General features: G+C 41.4%; 2 protein-coding genes across 6 annotated transcripts in view; both read right to left on the bottom strand.

Moving 5' to 3' along the window:
- Window positions 1-13,214, bottom strand: part of COPRS (coordinator of PRMT5 and differentiation stimulator) — a 111,506-nt gene extending 98,292 nt beyond the window's left edge. The window contains exons 1-5 of one of the 5 annotated variants that reach the window (XM_032448320.1): window positions 13,163-13,214; window positions 12,927-13,041; window positions 12,496-12,619; window positions 11,377-11,616; window positions 8,873-10,679 (exon numbers count right to left, since the gene is read on the bottom strand). In XM_032448320.1, coding sequence (XP_032304211.1) covers window positions 10,510-10,679; window positions 11,377-11,616; window positions 12,496-12,616 — 531 coding nt within the window. In that variant the 5' untranslated portion in view covers window positions 12,617-12,619; window positions 12,927-13,041; window positions 13,163-13,214 and the 3' untranslated portion in view covers window positions 8,873-10,509. The other 4 variants (XM_032448321.1, XM_015879633.2, XM_015879634.2 and 1 more) reach the window with 4 other exon arrangements.
- Window positions 13,215-13,986: 772 nt separating this feature from the next.
- Window positions 13,987-24,312, bottom strand: UTP6 (UTP6 small subunit processome component). The gene is made up of 21 exons (XM_015879620.2): window positions 24,213-24,312; window positions 23,167-23,242; window positions 21,967-22,376; window positions 21,446-21,530; window positions 21,063-21,104; window positions 20,886-20,978; window positions 20,553-20,600; window positions 20,115-20,178; window positions 19,873-19,991; window positions 19,476-19,553; window positions 18,999-19,080; window positions 18,362-18,443; window positions 17,610-17,791; window positions 17,200-17,279; window positions 16,768-16,845; window positions 16,430-16,609; window positions 15,778-15,858; window positions 15,289-15,398; window positions 15,128-15,194; window positions 14,790-14,862; window positions 13,987-14,248 (listed from the first exon to the last, which is right to left on the bottom strand). Exons 3-21 carry the CDS (start codon window positions 22,056-22,058, stop codon window positions 14,091-14,093), a joined length of 1,794 nt encoding a protein of 597 aa, XP_015735106.1. The 5' UTR covers window positions 22,059-22,376; window positions 23,167-23,242; window positions 24,213-24,312; the 3' UTR covers window positions 13,987-14,090.
- Window positions 24,313-26,948: the final 2,636 nt, after the last annotated feature.

Raw genomic sequence — 26,948 nt, 5'->3', positions numbered from 1 at the left:
GATCCCCACACCCCATAAACACAGGCTGCTCTTGACTAAAAACATTTGATGCATCAGCAATGCCAGGACCGGACATGCAGCTGATCCTGCTGTCTCCACAGGAGGGCAGAGCTGCTCACACATTAGAGATTATGACATGAGAACATTTACATCATATAAAGTCTGTGACTGCAGTATCAAATATCCCTTATACGGTTACAAATGACTTTGGTTGGAGGAAGCAAAGCTTGCTATAAATATTTGTCAGGCAGCTGTAGGAACAAGTGCACAACTTCACTTTTAAGAAAGACCTGTAAAAGTTGACAATTAAATTCACTTCTGCAAAGTGCAGCTGTAGTCTCACAGTTAGGGTAAGGAAATTCCAAGAGCAAATGACTGAGGAGGCAATGAGATAAGGCAGGAAGGGTATTTACATTAAATGATGGTGACAGCAATTCCAAAACTGGGAGTCTTAGAGATAGGATGCCTTACACAGAGGCAGAAGGTTCAGTATTATGGGCATCATTTAACACTAATTTCACAGAGAGGTGTTAACCAAGAACAAACATCATGAAGTCAGTGGGCTTACAGCAGCTTAACTGAGAGAGGAGACAGGGTCAGTGTTAAATGGAGATAGAGGCAGAGATTTTGAGAACAGCCTGTGGAAGTGTTCACACACGCTTTGCACACACTGCTGTATGATTAATGCCTTGTGCATGCACAAAGTACTCAAAATGTGGGCGCAAACTTGCTAACTCCAGCACTATGAGAATAAACTCACAGAGCAGCTCCTCAGCTGGAGTAAATCAGTGTAGCCCTATTGAAGCCAAAGGATCAACATCAATTTGTAGCACCAAAAGATCTGGTCTGGAGGCATTCCAAAACCACAACAGGAAAACAAACTCACAGGAAAAGAGGAAAAAAGATGGAAAACAAACAATCAAATGAACAAGAGGAAACATCCACTGTTTGAGATCTAACTCATTGCACTTCCAAAATCACTGACAGCAGCAGGTGGACTACAAGGAAGCTGTTTGTTACAAAAGTGATGCTGCCAACCAAACAGTAACTGTCTAACCCCCTCTATTTAAGAATCTCTGATTCAGGACCAAGCCAGTATTTTCTCATTGGCACTGCAAAACATTTAAATACACCAAAGAGGAAACATATCCACAAGGAGAGCAAAAGAAAGCTTGGAAGTGATGTCCTTTCTAAATGAACTGGAAAGCAAATGCTCTTACTGCTTTGATAGCAAATCACAAGGTAATTGTTTCTTCTCACAGATATTATTGTAACATAGACAAAACTTGGTCACCATTAAACCGAGTTTACTCAGTGGCACTTTTACTGTTCTGCTGATGTTCCAGTTAAGAAAACACTGAATAAATTATGAAACAATAAAAGGAAGAGGACTCTTTATAAGCGGCATTCAATATAACAATTTTAAAAGGCTATAACACAAGTTTATTGTATTTGGCAGGATTTATAAATCCTAACTCCCATTACTGCATTGCAACTCAAAACGAAGTACTTTTCAATTTGTCACTGGAAATTTCAAGTGTAAGTGGTCCCAGTGCAAAATGGCACCTTACATGCTCAAATGTTTCCATATGCACATCACAGGTCAAACATTTGGCTAAATGCATCACTCCATACTGCTGCCTGCCTCATTGATGTAAACACCCATGAGACATTGGTATTTACCTATCCTTTTGACCAGTTGTTTACCTTATTTTTTACTTAACCAGCAGTGGTTGTTGGAGGAAAAAAAAAGAAAAAGGTTTAGCCAGATCTCTATACTACATTGCAGTTTAACATTTTTTCAATAGCAGGCCATGATCTGCTGCTAGATCACCTTGAGCTGCAAATGTTTTACTGCTCTCCTCTATTCCCAACGCTAGACCTCATTCCAACAGAAGGTTAGAGTAACAGCTCTCTCCAACAAAGGAAAGCTGGATTTCAAGTAGCATTTCACAAGCTCATCAAAACAGCCTAACAGGCAAGCTAAGAGAAAGGTTTTTCCTGGAGTAGGTGGTCCTTTCAGTCTGTCTGCAGGAAAGATAAACTGCATGTTTAATGTGACAGAACGATGGGTAAACAGAGACTTTGAGAGTGACTTGGCTGTGAAATCTATTTTTAAGTCCAAAAAACGGTTTTTGGAGCTATGCTCTCCAGATCTGCCTTGAATGAAATGAAGCATCATTTAAAAACAGGATGAGAATATCCATAAAACAGAGACAAAGTTCATCTTCCAGAGTCACAAGTAGTTAAATTAGAAGCTTTATGTTCCTAACTTGAGCTTCTGTGAAAGCCCAGCGAGTCAACTGACAAGCTCCATGCTTCCAGCAGATCTGTGATGACGTGATGAGTCTCCAGCTCTACTGGCTTCTGAACACCAGCCTTCATTTAAGAGCTTTCTTTCAATACAAGCAATAATATTTGGACAGCTCCAATGGAGCAGGATTTACTGCTCTGTTTCTACAGCCCCTCTCAGTAGAATGAGTGCTTTTGAAATACTAATGATTTTTTTAAGCCTCCTTTTCTTGATGAGGCACAGGGAGACTAACAGCTTCACCCAAAGCCAAGCAGAGCAAATGGAAAGCGCTGTTCCTTAAGGTCACACTGAAAACCCAAGGCAGTGCTAAGAGCTGGGCAGCTGCTGAAGGTAAGTAACTGCAGAGCAACTGTATCTCTTACAAAGAAGCACAACCCAAAAACTGCCAAATTTGCTTCATGTGAACCAGGAACATGCAGCACTAACAGCATAACCCACACTAAGCACATCATTGAAACCCTCAGAAATGTTTTAAGTGCAATCTGTGTCTTTGAAAAGCAACCTTCCTGTGCACATTCCATGTCAAATCCCTTTGTTATTTTAGAGTCATGTATTGCCCAGGATCCAAGATTGTCTTGTTCATGTTTGCTAGACATAACAAACAAAAGACGCTGGGTTCCAGTCATTTTCATACCTACTGACATTTCTCCCCCCTAAATATATATATCCGAAGAGGACCAGGAGTTTATAAACTTGCAATTGAACTTAAACAAGTATGAAAGCAGATAGTTATGGAATAAGCTATGAAGAAGCAGATTTTGCTATTAACTTTCATTTATTCCAAACCAAGTGTTCTGTGAAGCCAATGAACTCCTACACAACTGAAAATCCAGCTGTATTTTGATCCAAAGAAATCACATTATCCCAGACAGTGCCTGGATGCTAACAAAGAATTTTTTGAAGTGCAATCTAAATGATGTATTCCAAGACATCCTTAGATTCAAAGCAAGTAGAACATGAGCATTGATGCGCTCTCCAACAACAAACAAAACAAAAACAACTGTATTCTTAGAAGATGCATTTTATGGGACATTTCACACACTGTTGAAGCCCTCAGACGCTTTGCCAGAGCCAAGATTAATAGCCCATTTTAAAGCTTGAAAACATTTACGAATCAAAATGCCAGTGCCAATGGCTGAGCTCCCTCGTGTTCCACTGAGATCAATGAATTTGAAAGCATCTGGCATCTTACATGATGGGCAAGTTTTGCTCTAGCTACCAAATCTTGATTAGTTCAAAACAGGAGAACTTTGAACACGAACTTGGAAGAGCAGAGAGGAAAATGTGAGCTGTCATGGAAGAGAAGTAAATCTTCTCTCTGCCAGCCACAGTAAATCTCTCTCTCATCAGCCTTCCCTTCCCCCCACAGCCCCAAAGGAAAAAAAAAAATGGAACTTAATGGACAAGACTGGACCACCTGATGGTTTTTCTAACTGGTTATGTACAATCTCTTGGGAACTTCAGGAAACATCATAAACAAAACCAGGTGGGAAACTGGTTTCATTTATTTTCATTTTACAGAGAAGTTCAGACTGAAATTGAGTTGTTTACAAAGCTACAGGATCTTGAGGGGCCAGGAAAGAAGCCTATATGTCAATCTAAAATCCACAGAGCCCACATATCACTAAAAGCAACAGCATATTTATGTTATGGGCCCAGAATTAGCAATAAATAAAGAGACTCTGTTAAGACTTTTGCCTGTGCATCTTAGTTTATGCAGCTGCACCAACCCAAAGTATTTTATAAAACTATGTGGTACCTGAAAAAGGATGAATCACAGTCTTTCCATGAGTTTCACAGCTGCTCACAAGATGTGAAGGTCACCAATACAGTTTTAACTACAAATTAATTTTCAAGTAGGTAGAAGATGCTGAAGCTGAGCCTAAATACAGGAGTAACTTGGAAGAAAGCACAGAGGTCAATATGTAACAGGTATACCCCAGTGGGCCGAGTCCTTCCTCCAGCATTACTGAGTTCTACCTATTTACTTCTGTGCCAACTCAATGGTCATGCAGCCTCCCAGTACAGAGGAATTTCCTCTTCTATATGCTGCATTAGGAAGTGATCGTGAGTGTCTTCCACAACCCTGGCTTTGCCAGAAGCTGCCTTTCCCAGTCACACAGCAACACCTGGGCAGATTACCTACAAACACCGATGATTTTTATCTTGGCCCCAAAGCTGAAAACCAGTATAACCTTAAAAACTCATGTGATTCTTTTTCACAGCATCTCTAAAATTAGTCATTTTTCCTTCTCTTCATACTGTTCTAGAAAAGTTACGAGATTATCACCAAAGTAGCAGTAAAGAGCAACCGAGAACTTCGTGCTTGGACAGTACGTCTCCTAGAAACACCCAAAGACTGACAAGACAATCCAAGACTTGCATGCACCATCCCAGCTGCGTGTTTAAAGGCTCAGATTGTGGATTTTCAATAGATCAGACCTCAAACTTTGGCAGTAAGTTCACTCAGACCAAAGGTGCTGTGAGTTAAGAAGCATAGCTACAAAAAATAAATCATTAATGAGCTGGGATATGGCATTACGCAATTCAAGAGCGTGCCGTGTGCTTGGTATCAATGACATCTTGGAACACGATGAAAGACATTTTTGTCAACACTCAATTCCAAAGAAAAACCACTTATTAAAGAGAGCTTCCTTCTGCTATCTCCTTCCCTTGCGGGATGAGCAATTTCTACCTTTCTTAAAGCAATGTGAAGTACTAACAGTGAAGTGATCTATCCTGTTCTCTATGCTGCTGACGCACAGCAATGGTTTATGTCAACAGCAGTTATTTGACAACTTGCCCAAAGGTTTAAACCCACCAATACTCTATATGCAAACTAAATAGATGTATCCTTGCTTCTTCAGTCATGCACACACCAGAAGGGGCACTGACATCCCTAATCCTGGGATTTTCCACAAAGGCTGGTGTACTCACTCAGACTCTGTTTCCACAAAGCCTCCCTATGGGCATGGTACAGTAACTATGTGAACACATACCCACGTATTTCCTCCAGCCAAGTTGGCTATTTCTGTACTAGGGTCTGATGCAGAACAGAACAGCTCAGGAGTCTATCCCTAACAGAGTAATAACGTATGGTTAATACAAATACACTAACACCCTTCTCCCCATTTAGCTCTATTAACAAAGAAAAAAAATGGTTCAAAGGTAAGGTCTGTTTTACTCAGTGATAGAGACACTACTGTGCTGGGATGAATGATGTGGGAATGAACTGTGACCCTCACTCCATGCATCACTGAAGAAGTTATTCCTTTCCCTGTGCCTCAGCTGCCAATCTGTAAAACAGTAACGCTTACTGGACTGTAATTCTTTAGAATGAACTTTATCAACCTAGGTTTAAAGAAAACCCACAGCTTCCTCCTTATGTTTCAAATGAAGCATTCCCACATAGCTGCTGTGCATACAGCACCCTCTGCATGGGTCAAATCTTTGCCCAAGGTTTGATAGCCAGGAAGAAAGCACCAACCTCACCCACAGACAGAAAGGTGGCAGGAAGATGTACCAACATCTAACATCTGAGCAGTAAATTTCTGGAGGGAGTGAAGCTCCACTGTTGCTTTACTGCAGCTCCTGGCAGCTCTCCTCAGCCTGTTCTGCCCTTGGTTCCCTGACTTCTGCTAGGACAAAGGATGCTATCTTCTCCATGACAATCATCATTCAGGTATCACAACAGCCAGACTGAAGGTGACTGATTTACATGGATATTCACTTCAGAAAAACAAACAAACAAACAAAACTTTTAATTTAGAAACAGAAACTATGGCAGCTGCCATGCAATTGACTTACCATAAGACCAAAGGGATGCTAATTATTATTGCTAATTATTTTCGTTGCAAACACAGGGTGCACACCTCTTGAAAATGAGAAGTTAATTCAGAAAAGCTGTTTCAAAGCTACAGATAAACAAGTCCAGTATGCTGCTCACCTGTCTGCAACTCTGCCAGTGATCTGAAGGCCAAGTTGAATAATATCATCAATGAGAATAATTCTTTAAGACCCAAGGGTCTCAAGGTACTTTAACAGGAAATAATCCACAACATCCATAGCAGATAAGTATCATTATTACAGAATATTTCACAGTGAGATAAGAATTAACATAAGGTAAAATTAATTATCAGTAGGATTACTACAGCAAGTCAGAAATGTGATGAAAATCTGATTCTCAGCTTCCAGCACTATCTGAGCTGGGCTGCTTCCCCAGCTGCACAACTAGCACAGAATTCTGCTTGTCTTCACTGCTGCAGAACCTGAGAAGAGTTGCTCAGGAAAAGCTCTTCTCAGTTCATAAGAGATAAATAAATTTGTTTCTTGACAAAAATTCAAAATGCCAACAAAAGAAATCCCCCTTGGCAGAAAGATATTTACATTTTGGAAATGCTGCCAGCGTTATCTTGTGGGAGTTGTAGCTCCGGCCTATAAAAGCTGCCAATTTGCTGCTGAATGGCTGCATTCTTACCTTGCCACAGTCCTACTTTCTTTAGCAGCAGCACTCAGATATTTGACCATGGGAGACTATGAAAATATTCATAGCAGGCAGCCCAATCTAAGAGAACATAACACGAAATGCCTTGGAAGAAATGTGACATTTCCTAAAGGAAGAATACTTCATTATCTCATAAAGTAGTATTTCAGATCTCAGAAATTAGGTCTTTCAAAAGAAACAAAGGACAACAACAAAAATATTTAATTTACTTCCTCCTTCAAATGGCTACAATTGAAAAAAATAATAATTCTAGACAGTGTGTTGTTTTTTGGTTTTTTTAAACCCAATATTTGTTCTGAGCATTTAAGCTGATGTTTGAGAAAGAATATCAGAGCATCACTGGATGCTCCACACCTTAAAAAGAGCCACCGTTTTTAAGCAATATTAAGAGGATACCACAATGTACTGTTCTCCCTCAGCCTCCCAGTGCCTTGGATCCTGCTGCCTGTTGTGTCCACATCCTACACTCTGTTTCATATCAAAACTAAAGCCTGGGCACAATGACAGCAGAATGAAGCCTTGATCAAGCGCTCTGAGCTCTACTGTAAATACATCAGATAGGAGAAGATCTTCCCATTTGCCCTCTGTAAGCTCTGGATCAAGTCCAGGACAAAGAGAAGTTTATTAATGCGCACACATTCCTACTGGCCTTTGAGCTCTTTGGCAAAAATTGCTTTAAACAGGCCCCTGTAGAGATTGAATGAGCAGAACTCAAATATTTACATCGAACAACAGAGTTAATTACACTTCAAGACATTAGTAAGATTCACTTTGCTGCAACCTCAGCAACATACTACAGCAAACCAGCAACATAAACCATTTTCTGCAGTCTGAGGTGGGCAGCTTTCCATCGGGGTTTCAGCTAAAGCAGGAATGTCTCTGTCTACAATAGAACCTCACTAATCAGCACTTCACTAATCCACACATTTTATTAACTTCACCAAAAAACTCGCAGCCTCTCCCTGCCCCTCAGCAAAGATTTAATAGCAGAGACCTCAAGCAAGGTCTTTCATTACCTAAACACATTTTTGGGCAAACGTTACGTGCATTCGAGTCAGACGCTACAAAGCACTCGGATGAATAATTTGAGCAAAACTAGAGTTGGAAAAGAAAGAGATGAACCCTGTGTATGTGCGGACAACAAAACCCAAGGCAACCTAGAGCTGCTTCTACAATATTTCACCAAAAGCCACTTAATCCCGCAGTGTCTCTCAAGATTTGTCTTTCTGCAAACAAAAGAAGATAATTAATGAAATTTACTTCCTTCTAAATTCACATTATTTTGACCACTTACTTACTGGCTCACAAACTCAGTGACTTCTGCCTCCAGCCACTTCTGAACACTTCATTCTTCCTTTCTCACAGTAGTCCACATCCTTTAAGTGAAAGCCAACAAAAACACAACTACATTTTGGAATGAGAAGTTTTGTCCATTCCAGTTTCTTAGTTCTGCGCTCAGCGGCCTCTTGTACCTCTCTGAATTGAGTCATGTAATTCAGCCCATTAGCACTTAACGTTTGTGGTTCTGGAGGACTCATTTTTCAAGTCTACTAGATATTATCCAAATGCTACCCTTGAAAACAAAACTAAATGATAGCACATCATTAATTAAACTTCAAAAGACACTTTTAAACAAGTGAGAAGATAACCAAGCATACCGACTTGATGCTTTTTTCCTCATCAGCTCTGCGTGCTGTTGGCACAGAATAGGAATAACACAATTTATAAATTATGTACAGGCATTTATAGAGCAACGTAAAGGAAATTCACATACAAAAAACCAATACGTTGGATGACATTCATATTGATCCGCTTCTACATTTTCGTATGAAATATTTATCCATTTAATTACACATAGAAAACATCCATACTGAGCCAGATCCTTGTGGAACGGACCACAGTCTTGCAGTCTGCAGATCCATCCCTCTTGCTACCAACTCCCACACTACTGGGAGTTTCTATGATATCCAACCTTGAAGGCAGCTCTGGGCATGTGTGGACCCCTGAAGTTCTAAGCCCAAGACAGATTTTAACTTGCATCTCCTAATCAGACCTTATGTTTGAAAGAACCAATTTATTGATACTAACCACCAAAAGGATTATGACAATTGAAATGCAAATTAAGAGCATTTGAATAGAAATATCAAATAACTGATATTTTTACAAGGGAATCTAACAATACCAAAAATCAAGACAGACAGCACAGCCACATTTCTGAAGAGACAAAGTTCTTTCAGTCTTTGTCTCCACCTACTGTTAGAATAATACCTGCAACTCTTTGAAGGACACACGTATTCAGATCAGTCCTTCTCTAGATGAACCAGAAGCTAAAATAAAGCTAATCCATCTAAGTATAACTTCAGAGCAAAACAGAAAATGAGAAGCTAATTAGGGCCATTAATCAGTCTCACTGAGGGATAACTAAGCTTAGAAATCCAGCCTAAGGACTGCATTTCACACTTGCTGGTGAAACTTCCTCACAGATAAAAACACTGAACAGAATAAACCATTTTTTACTGCCCTCTGCAGGGTAGCATTGACATCTACAGCCGAGGCCTGGGAAAATGATATAAAGGTAACAAAATAAACTTGTACAATTTACTCGTATGTTCTTACCTTACTAATCTCTAGTTGATTCATATTTATTAATTTTAAATTCACGGAGTCACAGTCACAGAGTTTTATTCTTCTTGTCTAAGTTAGAAAGAAATCACTACATATCCAAACCCAGGCAATTCTCACTCCTGTTCCACAGACTGTCAGACTATGTCTCCTGTGTATGCATGTGTTCTGGAGGTACCATGCTTCAGTATCAGGAAGTGTCACAACAGGCATTAAACGTTCTCAAGAACTAACTAACAAAACACGAGCAATAGGAGATTGTTATGTAAGTAGTCAGTCATTCAATCCACTTTTTCACTTCATTTGTGAACATTTCCTTTAATTCCACAGCAGAGGCAAAAAGGATATAGCACCAGTTCCAGCTATTCAGTTGGAAACTTTATGGAAGTATTTTGTATTCCCATTTCCTCATTTGTCAACACAGAAAGAACAAAGTAACAGTAATATTGTGAATCTCAATTCACTGCTGTTCGCAGGACACACTGAGATCACATAAGCATATTTTCTTTGTCATTACATGGCTTTAAAACATCCTCACACAGTGTCAGACAACTGACAGACTGGAAGACAAAACACCTGAGTACAAGGTCTGATGTGCAGAAACCTTTCCTGGGAGGCTGTCAAACACCCAGCACCTCTATAGGAAACAGAACCCCAAATATATGCCCACGTGTGAGTTACATACGAGACAGACATTTTGCAAACTCCTTCATATTGAAACACATCAAACCAAAAGAACTCATTTTGTACTGTCACATCTCATTTTGTCATGACAAACTGCAACACGGAAGTACAACAGAGAAGTTGGAAGGAAGGAGTTTTTAAGACCACTTCCATAACAAATGAACGAAAATTACAGGATAAATGTCCAGACAAGCAAGTGCCAGACATGCCAAAATTGGCAGCACTGTGCAATCAAGCTAAGATTTGAAATTACATACTTCCTCCCAAACAAGGAATTAGCAACGCAGATCTATGTAACACAAACAGAAAACAGTCCAGAAGTGCACTAGCAGCAACTCAGGCAGGGAAGAACAATCCAACTCAGAAACCAAACTTAGTTCTGACCTCATTCATCAGCATCATCAAACTGGCCAACCTCAGTCATTCTAACTGGCAGTGTAAAAGCAAGGCAAGCTGCATGGTGACAGCACGGGTTGTACAATGAATCCTCTCGAAATGAGTACGAGGCCCAAAGATTATTCTCCTGAAAGCTTCCGCAGTAGAGATCACCAGCATCTAAAGAAGATCAAAGAGAAGATTTAAACCACAAAAGATACTCAGAAAGCCAGTGGCATAACGTGGCAGATCGTTTTGCAGTTCTACAGCATCTTCCAGTCAAGATTTTCAGCCTGATCTACCAACAAAGCAAAGAAGTTTGGCAAAATCATCATTTTAAGTAAAGTTCCTGTGACGGAGACAAAGCAGTTCTCTGAAGAGCTCAGTGATGTACTTGAATCCAGTACACCTGACAGCAGCATATACATGTACACAGTTCTCCTCGGGCATAAAAAGCTCAAAGCCATTATGCTCATTTCCCTTACTTTCTGCTGCTCTCTCCATAACCACATTCCAAATTAAGGGGCCTGGATGTCCCCCAAAGGCTGGGTCACCAGACAAGAACAGAAGGGTGAAGTCCTGTAACTAGCTCAGAAAGGCATCTCCAATTGACTAGAATTAAGTCTAATAAACCAGTTAATTAACAAACTTGACATAAAGATTTCTAGTCAGCAGACACTGCAAGGACAACATATGCACTTTCAGCAGACGCATTATAGCACAGCATTAACATGAGTGGTGAAGCTCAATACAAAAAAAAATACAAACAAAAAAATCCCCAAAGCAGAACGTGGCAATGTTTAGATGCATTCTATAGAGCACCTGCCTCCACATGATAACCAAAACTCAAATGAATCACAAGTGAATCTGTGCTTACCATAAGGGCTACATTCAGACTCCTCCAGCTCTTTATCCCAGTCCTCCACCTCGTATGTCGAAGCCGTTTGCTGCTGAGGGAAAGTTGCATCCTCAGGCATACGAGAGAGTTCATCACACAAGTCTTCTAGGTCGGTGTCTGTATGCACACTGACATCATCTCTGTACACAGAGATATCGGAGAATTCACTTCCTTCAGAGTCACTATCCAGAATATGCGGGATGTTCTTCAGCAAACATTCTGAAAACAGAAAGAGACAAAAGATCATTAGAAATTAAACAGTAACAACTAAATGCTTACAACTGAATAATGCAGGCAAATATGTTAACATGCTTTGTAGCTACAAATGTAATTAGAAACTAACACATGCTGTTTCAGGTGCTCGGGGAGGCCAGATGCAGCCCCACATCGCAACGTTAGCCCAAGGTGAGGATTTGTTGTAGACTCTTGTTGGAATGTTGCTCTTTAAACCAGAGCAGAGGAGTCAGCAGACCTGCTCTGCATTCATATCTGGTTTATCTGAGGGTTTTTCCTGTGTTTTTTTTTTTTTTAATGTTTGTTTGTTTTTAAATATGCTGAAAAACTACAGCTCTGACCTCCTTTTTGTAGCACTGATTAAATACTCTCCATTCTGCTCATGAAGAAGCAAAACTTCTTCCACCAGGTTCTTGGTGATCTCAGGCAAAGCACTCACAGCCATTTACAGAAAGAACAGAACTCACCCAAGCAGTGAAGGGGCCCCCTGGCCATACAGCACAGCTCATCCCAACAGCAGCTCTCCTGATCGAGGCTGGCCCTCATATGAGTCCAGGGGGGGCTGCACCTGGGTCTGCCCTCTCTCTGGTCACAAGGGGAGCACAGGTGCAATCAATGTGCAATCAATGTGCAATCAATGTGCCTGTGCTCCATGGGCCAGACCACCCAGGTGCTTAATCACCAGTTGATTAAGCACCAGACTTCACCAGGTGCTTAATCACCAGTTGAAGCCAGGATCCAACCGCTGCCCTACACTCTGATATACAGGAATACACAATATCTATGTAGAAATAATCTAGCTCGGTAACAAGGATTTCCCTTGCGGCTTTTAAGAACATTTCCCGGAGCAGTTCTGTTACTTACCATCTGCTTTAGTTTGCCCCAGTATTTTGGGCTTTACATCTCCGTGTTTCCAGGTCACGGTTTCCTTCTTGTTCGGAGGCTGCTCCTCCTCAAAGCTGGTGTGCTCAACAGTGGCCGCCATCACCTACAAAGCAGTTTAAAAGAACTCAGTTATTTCTTTCACAGATTGCTCTACTTGGGCATTGTGGAGCCTGTGGGTCTGACCCGTTTGTTTGCTCTCTTAATCAATCAGGTGGCCTTTAATTTCAGAAAGCAAACCTGCCCAGGGTGGCTCTTTGTGCAGATGGCAGCACAGGACAGCCCAGGCAGGCCAGATTTGGGGAACAGCTCCCAGAACGCACCCATACGGTGCCAGAAAAGGCAGTAAAGATAACGAAGGCAAAAAGTGGCAGCTCTATGCATATAAACAACAACGATAATGAGCCATCCACCTCGAGTGAGGTGTGCGAATGTGATGGACCAGAGCTCCCAGCAGCCCTAAGGAACCGGACAAAGATGGAGGACACTCGGCAGGAGGGAACAACACCTCAACGGGTCTGATGGCCCCTAGAGGGAGAGCGAAGAGAACATTAGTGATCCTGAGTAGTTACACTACGACACACAGCATTGCCCTGCAGGACGGGCTGCCCGCACAGCCCCCAGCACACGCCGGCACAACGCGGCGTACACCGGGCAGCCCCGACCGCCAGCCCCCCCTCCTCTTCCTCCTCCTCCTCCTCTCCCCGCAGTCAGACTGAGCCGGCCCCGCTCCCATCCCGCAGGCTCGCACCGCAGTTCTGTCCACGCGCATCAGGCGCGTGCCCGCCCGGCCCGGAGCCTCGTGCCGTCAAAGCGGTCAGATCTGAGCGTAAAGCGGTGCAGGGAAACACCTCGATGCTCTTCACAGCCCTTAAACCGAGTATCAACACCTGCCCCTGCTCCGTGGGGTTCTGACCAATCTAACCCTGCAGCCTCAGGATGCGCGGTGGGACAAAGCAGCAACGCAAAGCACAGCCCCTGCAGGCACACGGATGGTGCTGTGAGCAGGGAGCCATGAAAGGTTGAAGCACAGAGCAGAAGTTCCCCATCACACAGGAACATCTGTGACAGAGCTCTGCTCACCTGCACAGCCACCCAGAGTGACAGGAGGAAACAAAGTGGGTGCTGAAATTGGCTTTTGAACAGGATTCTGGCTGACTCCAAGGTTAAGAAACAAATAAACACCATCATTTTACAGACTTCACCCAGTGTTCCCTTTGTTCCTAACTGAACTTCACATTAAGGCCTCCCCCCAGGTGTACGGTGGTTTATTTTTCTGTTGTTTTTCTGTATTTATGTGCTGCAATATGAGCTTGCCAGTGTAAAAGCTGATGCAATGCAACTTCCATCTCAATATAGGCTGCAGAAAATCTCAAGAGATGCTTCTGCCATCCCCAGCCATGCACACAAACCTGGCACCGACAGAGAAACCCCAGCAACAGCTGCACAGGGACAGAATTCTTTTCACACACGTAGTAAAGAAAGTGCACTTTAATACAACTCCGGAACATGTTTCTCTTTCTACACAAGTTTTGTTTTAAAATCCACAATGTTGTGCTGTGATTACTTTTAGTTTTTCATAAGTGTCCAGTTTGCAATAAAGTGTACTTGGAAATGAAGTCTTCCACCTGATCTCCCTCTAACATCTTCACAGCTCGCCAGTGAATGCTCCCAGCATGTTCTGGTTTGCCCTGGGGATGACTTAGCTCCTCTTTGATGTACTCCAGCCACAGATCTTTAAAGGAAAAACACTCTAGTTAGATTTTGATTGGACATTTAATAAACGTACTAAACTTAACCTAAAAACCCTCTTTTTAAGTGTTCTTGATCTTAATGCAGTGAGGTTTAGTTGGTCAAGCCTCTTCCTCATGCTCCCTTGAGGTCCAAAAGCCTGGGTTCTGCTCCCAGCTGGGATACTGATATCTTAAGAAAGAATGCAACTCTTCAGCAGCAGCTTCCCATACCATCAGAGAAACTGAGCTATTTATTTTCTGTTACAGAACCACGGCTCCACACTGCTCACAAGCGTAAATTAAAGGTGATGGGTATCTCTTATGCCAGTGTCAAAATTACTACTTGCTAGTAGTTCTGCTGAAGCAACCCCTACTGTGAACAAAGGTCCCAGATTGAGTAGGGTCACTGCAGAGTGTCATGCACCAAAGATATTAGCTCCACTCTGCGTGACAGCAATCAACAGCAGAACAAACAGCTACTTGCCCCCCAGATGGAAATAAAAGAGATAGAGCTGAATTGGGGGGAGAAGAAAATCTCCTTACCAGAATTCACCGAACCAAATTCTCTCAAAGCACGTTCATAGTATTCTCTCAGACGAAGCATTCTGCACATTTCCTAACACAAGAAGGTATTAAAAGGCCATTCATTTTGTACAGAAGTGAATCTGCAGCTTGATTATGTTCTTACAGAGCCAAAGTCATGGTAACACATGCCAAAGGTTAGTTAACGTGAAACTTGCTTTTGTATTACATACTATGAATCTATGTCAGAAGGTGAATATTGATTACAAAAGACACTGCTCACAAGCCTTTAATTTCACATCAAAGTTAGAAGTGCATGTTACAGATACAAGGCAGTAAGTGGATATTCAGCAACTTACTTGCTCCTTTTCTATTTCAATCATCTTCTTAAAGAAGTCAAGCGAAAGTGGATGACTTTCATGTAGGCTAAAGTAAAAACAGAAATAACTTCAGACACTACGCCATTTTTCTTTTACTATTTGCCCTACAATAATCAGGTTTGAAGTTGTTTTCTCATTACCTGGTAAAGACTCTTCTTGCTTTCTTATAACCACCATTCCTATAAGCCCAGTCGAGGTACTTCTCTTTCATAGTCACAGATTCAGCAGGAGCTACAGCATGTAAGGACCTCTGCAAATTCAAAACAAAACAAAACCAACTACATAAGCTCCAATTAAAAGATTACAGGAAGGATGAAGCAGCATCTTCTCTTTCGCTAGACACCTGACACACAGGGGGTCTTGTGAGAGAAAGTAATAACAAAAGTATTCTAAATAATGTCTGAAAAACAGCATGATGTAATAAAATCAATGTTAGTTGTAATCTAAAACACATCTCCTTCAATATTTCATGGCATTTCTGTACAGCTGAATTTTGAGAACACAATTTTACTTGGAATGCTACGGTATCAACACATCCATGAATAAAGCATTTGCTGCATACTCCATCCACACACACAGCTCCTTTTTACTTAAACATCACCATGTGAAGATTTTTATTAGCTAAGTACCTGGTAGAGAGCTTCTGTGTCATCCTTGCTATTTACAGCTTCACTCCATTCCACCCAGAGGGTCCATAATGGTAAAGTGCCCTACAAGATAAACACAGAAGTCAAATGATTGAAATACAGCAACTCAGAGTGATTTTCAGAGACAGCAACGTAACTACCAGGTTCTACATTGCAGCTTCTGTGAAAACCATCCTTAAGACAGAGCTCTTAGAAAGAACTTTAGACTGCAAACTGAAATGTCTTCCCGTCTCCTTTCCAACTCATACAACAAATGCTGCTTAGATAGACTGCTGTTAGATATGTTGCCAGGAATGAGAAAAATTCTTGTGCATCAGAGCACTGAAATACAGAGATAACTTCAGAGTATAGGGAGGAAAAGGAACAAATCTTCTTGCTTCCTCTCATCACCCTTTGTAGCCAGTTTGAAATGGAACAGCAAAAAAGCAGGTAAATCATTTAAAGCTTGAAATAAAATACCCCATGCACAAACAAGTTGTAATTTCTTAGTGCTCCTAAATGCAATGTGCAAGTGAAATAGACTTAAAAATCAGGCAGGGAATGTAAGTGCACTACGGAGGAAAAAATCCTTTAAATAAATATCAGAGGTTTTCCACCCAATACATGCATGCAAGTCCATAAAACCAGCACAAACCTTAGATTTCACATGCTTAAAGGCTTCTTCGAAACACTGGGTCACATTGTCACTCTTCAACTGGATCAACACCTGCAGCCTCATCTGCCACATCTCCACTGACAGGCTGAAACGCTTTGCTGCAGCTTCTGCCACCTCTGCAGCCTTCTGAGAAAGGCTGGACTCCAGTAACAGCTGAAGCTAAGAAACAGCAGGTACCACAAGAAACATGTAGTATTTTGTCAAAAGCAACACCCTGAATACAATATTGCCCACTTTGTTAACTACACAAAATGGTAAAGCTAGACATGCATCATCAATGCAGGACAGTCTGCCAATTTTTCTGTACCAACTCTTACCCATTGCTTATAGAGAGCTTCTGGCAACAAACTGGACTCGTGGGCTTTGCTGAACGCACTCAGTGTCCTCTCCAGCCTCTAGAATAAGATATGAGGAAAATAGGCTTTATTCCTTCAAAAACAAGATCCTAGCATTACCAGAACCCTGGTGGATTTGTATATTGAAATATTACTGAAATCCAATACAATTTATAAATCTGATGTTTCACACACTATTATTTACAAGATAAAGGTAGAATTTGAGCACTTGAATTACACCTCTTGTTTGAGGAGCAAACAAACAACATAGCAGTGTATTAAAAGGGAACCAAGTCACACAGAACAAATACAAGTTTGCACTCAACTTCCATACAAGGAGCTTGTAGCACTTTACTGACAAGGCCGGTAAAAATAGGGTTGTTTTGGTACTATGATTTCCTAATAACTTTTTACCTTTTGCTTTAATTCTTCACTGTTGGTTTTCCTGTTACATCTCTCTAAGCAGAAAGTGATGTAGCATTTCCACATGTCCTCTGCAGAATTGAAGACATTATGTCATGCTTCATAGAATCACAACAGTAGGTACAAATATTTGTCTTTAAGGTAAGGGATAAAGAGAATCCAAGTACCAAGTGTTAATGCCAACTTTAAAACTTCTATTGTTAAATCACATTAATAAAAGTAAGCAACAAAAAACACTTTGAGTTAAGCAGCTCTTTCAAGACCAAAGGTACCTTTGAAAATAATCAAATTAACACACAAAAGAGATCCCCAAAATGGATCTAAAACCCAAAGCTACTGGCATCCTTCTTCAAAACTCTCACAGCACACAATATGCTAAAATAGCAGGAAAAACATTTCACCTGTGGGGACTGCTGTCACAGCCTCTTCAAAGACTGCACAGCAACGTTCCTCTCTCTGGGTCATTTCAGACACCTTCGCCTGCTTTGTGGTGGGTTCTGTGGCCTTCAGGGAACCCAGCTCCAGCTCTCGACGGGCCATGTAGTCCCATGTCAGAGGATTATCAGCATATTCAGCCTGCAAGCTAACATACTATATCTGTAACAGCCGTTTACTGCCATTGCTTTTTGACATATATGTTTAGAAGGGTTATCATACCAGTAAAAGGTATAGACATGTACGTTATTTCTAAGTAATCAGATACAAGAGACACTTTACTTTTCCATGAGAGAAAATACCAGGGTTTTCTGGTTTTGTTTGCTATTAGCATAGATATTCTCCAATAACAGAATGAACTAGAAGGGCACCTTTTCTGAGCGATATTTCTTTTGAAAGATGAAAAATAGGAGAAAGTACAGAAACAGAAAAACCACCAAGTAAAATAGATCCTGCACTAAAGAAAACTAACTTGGAATAATTCAGCAACAACTATGTTCTATTTAAGTGTTTCTCAACAGGTTTTCAAAGCTTATAATGAAGTTCTTTCATGCATCCTTTTCCTAAGAGTATATTTGCTTCAAATACATTTTCTTAGAAGTATTTCCCACACATCTTAACATTTTATTTCCATGCAGGAACAGCCTTTAGTCATTAACCTCTAAACTCACTACAAATTAGGAAAGTTAAGAGAGCACATATAGAAAAGAAGTCTCACTTTTCAAGAATTTCTTTTTGCAAATCGTGCGTAAAATCGAAGAGCTTCGCAATAGAAAGTAGAGCCAGACGGAACTCAACGCCTAGAGATGAAGAGGGGAAAAAATAAATACATCTATCAAGTAGAATATCACAGCCCATCACAAATATCAAACAGCCCATCTCACGCTTCATCACACACTTCGCATTTCTGCATCCTTGACAGTCTTTTTGAAGACACAGATATCATTTAAATGCCCAGACAGATACTCTTGTCTGTAAGCCTCAGCATTCAACCCATATGGTAAGCCATATGTTAGGATGTGAACTGCCTGGCTACATGCTTCAAGATTTCATGCTAGACGGTGACAAAAAAAATAAGTAAGGCAGGAACATTCCAGGCTCAGAAGTGATAAACTGGTCCTGCCTACTGACATCCTTATACATCCTTCAAGCTTGGCTCCACCTCCACGACTCATTCATTCAGTTCTTTCACAAAAACACAGAATGGCTCTACATAAGTCAGGCCTATTGAAAACAGCACACAGTGTCAATGAATTCTAACCCATCTATCTTATATCATTCTAATTTATCTTTGAGAACACCAGGTGACCTAAACATGACAGCTTTCCCACCAAGTAAAAGAAACGTTAAATCACCTTTAATTTTCTCAACAGCATCCCTGTAGATTATGCGAGCCATTTCTCCATTAAGAATCTTCTCAGAATAATTGAATTCATCCTGTAATATCAACACAGCAATGTTGAAAGTTTTCTTTTTTAAGTTATCATTTTTGCAAATACAGAAAAATGATAGTTATTCTTCATCTTAACATAGCTTCCACAAGATAACTATAATGAAATAATATTTAAATACTACTTTCCAGAAAAGACAATTAATTTTCAAACTGAGAAATATTAACAAAAGATTTTAGAAATGTAAAGGAAAATTGAAGTATAAAGTATTTAAACTCAGCATCAGCCAACACTTGGGAAGTTTAGCATAGCTACAGAGCATCAACAAAACCTCTCTAAGCTGTCCTCAAGCGAATCATTAACAGAAACCCCTTGAAGCTCAACTTTAAAACGTGTGAGACGCAAGCAGATAGTATTTCAATGTAAATCTATTTGACCTACCAAATTCATCTTTGCTCGTTCAAATTCTTTCTTTTCCTTCCTCTGTTTTTCCGCATTCATCAGTTCCATTCTGAAATACTGCAAGAAAGAAAATACAATTCAGTGATGGGAAGAGAGGGTGGATAAAGCTTAAATTATGTTTTCAAACATGACGAAAAGCAAGCTCTGTCTGAGGAGCTACAGGACTGAGACAACACATCACACACAACTGTGAGCCTCGGCTTTTAAAGATCTGTGCTTATAGGCACAAACATCACACATTCAGAAACATCCACCTTTTAGTCATTCTTTAAACCGGATCGATCTGAGTTTTTGTCAGTCTGATCTGAGAAATCTGCTGGACCAGCTTGAACTGACTGCTCAAATAACTTCTCATATAAGTAAACCACAAAGTTACCTCTTGATAAAGTTTTGGACACTCCGGATGGAAGCGCAAAGCACGCAGGAACAAGTGCCTAGCGCTTTCTGAGGAGAGTCGTGTTTCCATTTCCCATTTTGCTGCCATAATCCACAGTGCTGTAACAGAAAATATGAATTCATTTTAAGGCTAAGCAAGTGTCTGCTCATGTGAATCCATTCTGAAACACTCTTCAGCCTATACTGAGTTGTACACACAGTGCTCAACTTTGTTTGGTTTACCTGGTTTATTGGGATGAATGGCCAACATGGTAGAAAACACCTTACTGAGCTGATGTTTTGTATTCTGTAAAAGAAACAGCTTTGTTTTACCATCTGTAACACCAAACTAAACCAACAGCAATAAAGTTTCATTAAAATCAATTATAAGTTGCACTGCAATCATACTGGAAAAAATATTTCTCTTCTACTTTAATTTTAGACCAAAGTTTTTGGCACTTACTCAATATCAACCAATTTTCAATTGTTACCAGACTGTATTAGCACAGTTAACTCTTCTGCACCTAGACAGCTAACACAGATGTTGTGCAAGTTAGTCAGTAGTACAGTATGTTGTTGCAGTGCAATCTGTTCCCCTGCCTTACAATACAAGATCCAGATGCCTGACTGACCAGCAGCCCAGTATCTGCAATCAGTAAGAAGAGGATTTTGAAGACTCACCCACTGCTTGCAAAACGCAACGTGTGACAGCCAAAGCTGGACATCTTCCTAGTGGAGATGCAAGCGGGAGGGAATGAAACTTAGAACAAGTATTCGGAAAAGACAAAATATTGTTTCTCTAAACAGAATAATAAAATCTGACATGAATGACATACTCTATGCCACTGCTAACTGCAAGACCAGATATTAACGTAGATTTTCTGTTACTTGCCTCTGTGTAAGTGAAAATACCCTGCAGCAGAGATATCTAGGTTCATTTTTACAGCACAACACACCAAATGATCATTTTCCAAGCTGCCACTACAGATGAAAGAAACAAAGAAACAAACTTACTTTCCATTTTCCAGTGGCTCGTTTGAAGAGGCTGTGGACCCTCTGTATCATAGAGCCCTCAATTTCATCCTTCTTAAACGAGTACCCCGTGCGCTGGGAGGAAAAACAATTATTACTTTCATTGCACAAGAAAATGTAGTGCACAGTGACTGCACTTCCAGAAACTGCCAAACTTACCGCTCTTCTTTTCTTGATCAATTCCAGCAGATTAATTTCATACTAGAGTGGGGAGAAAAAAACACACTTAAAGACAGTGAAAAGATGTGTAATAGTAAAGAAAAAAAAATAACAACAAACATGAAGTGTTTTACAACTGGTTACACAGATAATCAAAGTGCCAGAGCCTCATCAGCACCGGAGTAAACAATGTCTTTCCAATACCTGACATAAATGTAACCTCTTCTAGTTTAAAATCACTGCCTCATGTGCTAACAGAGCACCCACAAGTAAACACTACCAGCAAAGCGAGGTCACCCTCCAGAAGCAGCAGGTTTCTTACACAGACAACTCCTAAAGGAGAGGTATCTATGCGGTTCGTACCGCTCATCAGCACAGCCTACCTGAATATAATTGATAAAATCCTCCTTCCGAAGGGCTCTGCGCTGGATTTTGTACTCTAGAGCCGTGGCCTTCTTCAGGACAGCCCTGCACGAAAGAAGATACGGGGCCATCAGCACCGGGACCATCAGCACCGGGGGCCATCAGCACACGGGGCCATCAGCCCGTGCCATCACACGGGCCATCAGCACCGGGACCATCAGCACCGGGGCCATCAGCACCGGGACCATCAGCACCGGGGCCATCAGCACCGGACATAGCACGGAACCCTCAGCACCGGGCCATCAGCACCGGACATCAAGCACGGGCCATCAGCACCGGGTGCCCATCAGCACCGGACCATCAGCCACGGCATCAGCACCGGGACATCACACGGGGCGCATCAGCACCGGGACCATCAGCACCGGGCCATCGCACCGGGACCATCAGCAACCGGGACCAATCACAGGGCCATCAGCACCGGCCATCAGCACCGGGGCCATCAGCACCGGGGCCATCAGCACCGGCCCGGGGTCCGCCCCACCTGATCTCCTCGTGCGTGAAGAGTCCGACCCGCTCCAGCTGCTCCAGCTCCGGCACTCGGTCCTCCAGCCGCTGCTCCACGCGCTCCGCCATGGCTGCGGCACCGGCACAACACACACGAGCGCTCCACCACTTCCCCTCCTCCTATTTCCTCCTGACGCTGCTGCCGCTTCCGCCTGCCCTGCCTGCCGGACCGCAGAGGGGGCGGGATGTGATGCTGGGAGGATGCGGGGCCGGATGGAGCCTTGCGATGGGGCACGAGGCCGGTAGAAGGCAGCTCCGAATGGGGGGCGAGGGTGGGGAGAGGCGCATTGGGCAGGGACTGCCCCTCTGCTATGAGTTGTCATCTTCACAGCTGTGTCCTGCCCTGTCGCAGCGATTGTTCCTCAAATGGATGAAAAATGAAGGTGTCTGAAAAGGCAAGAAGGAAGAAATGATGGGCTGAGGGTTCCTGCCACAACAGTTTTCACCTATTATAGCCAACAAAAGGTGTAGGCTATATCTAATTAAAGTAGAATGTCTTAAAAAGTGTTACTGACTGCAGAGCAATTGATTTACGTTACAAATGCAAATGAAATGCTCCAGGAGCTATCAGATTCACTGGTAATTGTTTTACCTGTTATGGCTTCATGTTTGTTTAATATTGGCTGATAATTTGAAAGAAAACCAGGAGTTCTTAGTGGGAGAAGCTGAGCAGCTTCCCACACTAACAGGAAATAGTGGCACTGTGTTCCACGAATCAATCAGACAGGAAAGGTACCAGGAAATGCAGAGGCAGCAACCAGTCACAAGACCTACAGGCTGCTGAGGGCAGGGCCTTGTGGCTGGGTCAGCTCTGAATCGCAGCATTACTTTCCTTGTAGCAACACCAGCAGTTCCAGATGCAAGGTGTCAGCACTGGGGATTCCTGTGTCTAACCCTGAGCTGCCACTAAAATCGTCTTTAAGGAAGTTCGGGCATGAAGAGTGAAGCTCTGTTAGCATGCTGAATGACGAAGCCAGAATATGATTGGAATTATTGTGTTTGATTGTATACCTTCATTTGTTTTGCTATTTCTGCAAGTAGTTGCATGATTTTACTTTAATGAAGCCTTCTGTGTTTAAAACTTAAATGTGATGGTGCACTCAGTTCACAGCACATAAATAAGAACACCACGTGCAATGTAGCAACTCAAAGCTTAGAATTAGATGTCAGTCATTACCTGGAGACTGGTGGGCCATTGCTTTCTTCCTGTCACTGTTTTTTAAGGCTCTTATTTGGCTGAAAGACAGCACTATCTGCAAACAGACACAAGCAGAAACGACAAGATCTCCTGAAACATCACAGCTGATTGTTTGATCAGTTTGAAACCATTGCTGTGATCAACATCCAGAGCTTTGCCAACACAGTTAGGAACTTTGAAATTCAAGAAACATCATTGATCAGTGCACAACTGCTTTAACACAGATGGTAGAGAAGCGTGTGTACCCTACGGGTAACAACAGCCTCCACCTCTAAGTCTGTCTCCTGGAAAATTCAGTTCATGCACTTATCTACCAACAGGTCTTTGACATACGTGGGAGCGATTCACATGCCATCCACACACCAATAACAATGTGTGTCCACCAGTGCTTGTTAGGGCATTAAATTCCTTCTTAGCACTTGTCAAAGCACCACAATATCATCTGATAGAAGCATGTAGGCATAGTACAAACCGCTCTGCAGGACCCATCTCTGTGGGACTTAAAGGGAGAAAGAATGGTGTGCACCAAAACAATAGACTCCCCCAGGTTACTAGTTTAGAGGCCTAGAATTTCTCTCTCAAAACACACACACACAATAACATTTAAAATACTGAACTTATTGGTGAACTCATGGGATTACTTATAAGCAAAGCAGATCAAAGCCAGATTGAAAACATTTTCTGCTTCCTCAGATATCCCTCCTTTCCTGTACATGGAAAAAGTAGAACAAGAACCCAAATCCTTTCCTTTTCTTCCTCCAGCAAAACAATCCTTAGAACAATTAACATTACAGACTGTCAAAAGTGTTCAAACCAAAGTGACAAACGCAGTGAGTGGCAGGCAAGGCCAGCCCAGCCCTCCTGAATGCTGCATGCTGGATTTGTCATGCAAATCAAAATGGAACCTGACATGCTCTTTGTTCATTTTCCTTTCAAAAAATCTACTTTAGATGCCTCCCATGTGCCTTGTTTTAGAAGCTGACATTCCAAATGCATCACATCAAATTAAGGGAAGGATCCATTACCAATAAAGATGTTGAGGTACAGAGTCTCAGAAATCCTGTTGGGAAGACTGCAGAGAGAACTGCCGCAGCGTGCACCTGTAGGGTGACTCCATCTTCTGCTGCTTCTGCTTTTGTGAAGCTTCTTTAGAATAACTCCCATCAGTAGGTGCTGCAAGAGAAGTGCTGGCAGCCTGTCACAGCCTAAAGTTATAGATCACAGTCTGCAAAAAATAGACACATTATGAATTAGCAATAGAAGGAGTGCTTTACAGCTTATCCATATTAAAGTGCATGATTGTTAATGTGTAGTAGGCAGATACTTGAATGATAAATTGGCGTAGATATATCACCCATTTCTGCTGTTTCATTAAATGAGTACAAAAGCAACTACAGTTCAAAGATGTCACCAGATACTCATTATTTTACAGGTAATTAATGCTACATGAAGATGACTTTCAGACAATGTCAGTGATGTCCTGACATCATGGAAGTAACTGGGAAACTTTCACTGACTTCAGTTGAGTCAGCAGTTCATCCTGAACAACATCCGTTAATGAAACAGTATGGAATTCACTCTAAAAATTGACCATCACAAACTTTGAACTCCATTGATTTCACAAGTATTGCAATTAAAAGAACTGATGTGTTTATTTGGCTTGCATCTGCCAAAACTGGAATCAAAACCTGCATCAATGCACAGCTTCATTGTTGCGGCTCACGGACTCTTACCCTGCAGCATAATATATGAATGCTTCCTAGAATGTCGTTCACTCGTCTTTTCAACTGTTTTTGTAACATTAAACATTTTCATCCAGTGTCTTAGCAGAACTATTATGTGACAATTTACTCTTACACACAGTCTCTTCAAAAAAAGGCAAATCCTTTATTTTCTGTGTCAGCCGAGAACTAGAATTTGTACAAGTCAGCTTTCTCCCTGCTCATTTCCAGGCATCCTGTTTCTCCTCAGTTACCCCAATATCCCAACTTGTATAGAGGGACTTTGCAGTGAAGGGGAACTATGCCTCTGGAACTGTTTCCTTTCCAGTTCACATCTGGCACTCAGATACAAGATCCATCTGTTTATGCAGCGTCTCTTGGGGCTCGGTACAGTAGTGACTGTAAGTCCACCTTTTAATTTGATTTTGTCACTTGGCTGCTCAGTAAGTAGGTGACAGTCTGTCTAAATGCAGCAGGGCAGTTATAACGAGTCAGTCATGGTATTCTGGCTGATACTTAATAATCAAGTCAAATGCCAGTCATATTTTAACAATTTAAAACTATATCAATCATCTCCTACATACTCCCAAACTGTCAACACTGTGACATGTATTGCTTAATGAGCTTTCATTTAACATTACTTCTTGCACACACATTTTTACTTAGCAGTTCTGCCTCAGCTCTCAAGAGTGGAGTCTTGTTAATCTTCATTTATCTCCCAAGCCTAAACGGGTTCAAAAACATAAAATTGTGCCGTATCTTTGGGCAACCTTCACACATTAAAACAAACAAAAAAAGGCAAATAAATATAATTTCTTTAGAGAAAAGTCTTGTATCTTTTAGATTGAAAGAGGTAGTAGCAGCATCAATGAAGACAACATACCAAAGAGCATAAATTATGGCAGATAAAGATTTATTTCCCTATCCAAAAAGTGGGATTAGGATTGGCGGTTTATCATTCTCGGTCACAATTTGCCTCCTGCTGTGTTTCTCATCTCCTCATGTGGAGCTTTATTTTGCATGGTGAAAGTGCTTCGACCACAGTCATAGCAACAGCCAGTAAAACTATTTCTGCAAGTATGGTTCGTTCGTATTATGGACTACAGTACAAGCAATCTGAGCAGCAGTCAGAAAACAAAGTACATTCTTGTAGATGCCATCTGAAGGAAGCTCTACACCTAAAAGCTCTGATTACACACTCACTTTAGTATGAAAAGTCTAGATAAGCTTTCACGTGTGTGATTATTTTGGTAATGAACGCTTTTACTGTTACTGGATTTGTGGGCTTACAGTTAAATACTTAAATAATTAGAGCTAAATTATCCTAAGAGATCTCCTTCCTTTCTAGAGCAAAATAAGAAACAGGAGCTACAATTTTCACAGTTCCTGTAGTTTTTGTAGTCCAACATCTCAAATCTAAAGTAAAACATTCCTGTTGAAAACTCATCAAGCAAAACCAAATAATTATCTGAGACTCAGGAAATAAATTTCACTGCAGGTGAATCATTAAAAGTGAATTAAAGTATCACTAGGAGAACTCTGAGAAACAAGCCATGAGCACACGTTTCTACTTAGCAATAAGGAATAATAATTATCATTCATTTTTTATAGTAGGAATTCAGAAGATCAGAGATCTAGCGGTGTGAAACATGGTGTGCATTCACGTTTTGTTCTCTGCAGTAACTCAAGACAAGTAAGCAACCTGCTGACTGCAGGCTGGGCATTATGGGTGCATTAAGATTCCCCCAGGGCCCAGTTGCCTGAGCACTGTGCTCCTGGAGCACATCTGAACAGCTCTGTACAAAAGCAGTCCCCAGCCAAACACGTGAATGAGAATCACAAGTGGCTGCTCTGCCAATCTTCCTGCATACTGCATTCATAGCTATACGTTAGAATACCGGGATTGCTATGTAAGGTCTTAGTTCTTCTTTTTGCCACGCTTCAGTAAAGATTTTCCCTTATAGGAAAGCTCATTTTCTCTTTTCTTAGTTCTCTGCTTATAAAAACAGAGCGGCACTAGATATTAACATGCAGGAAAGC

This window comes from Coturnix japonica, chromosome 18 (genome assembly GCF_001577835.2).
Source record: "Coturnix japonica isolate 7356 chromosome 18, Coturnix japonica 2.1, whole genome shotgun sequence".
NCBI classification, from domain to species: Eukaryota; Metazoa; Chordata; class Aves; order Galliformes; family Phasianidae; genus Coturnix; species Coturnix japonica.
This window is presented reverse-complemented; position numbering and strand designations above follow the sequence as displayed.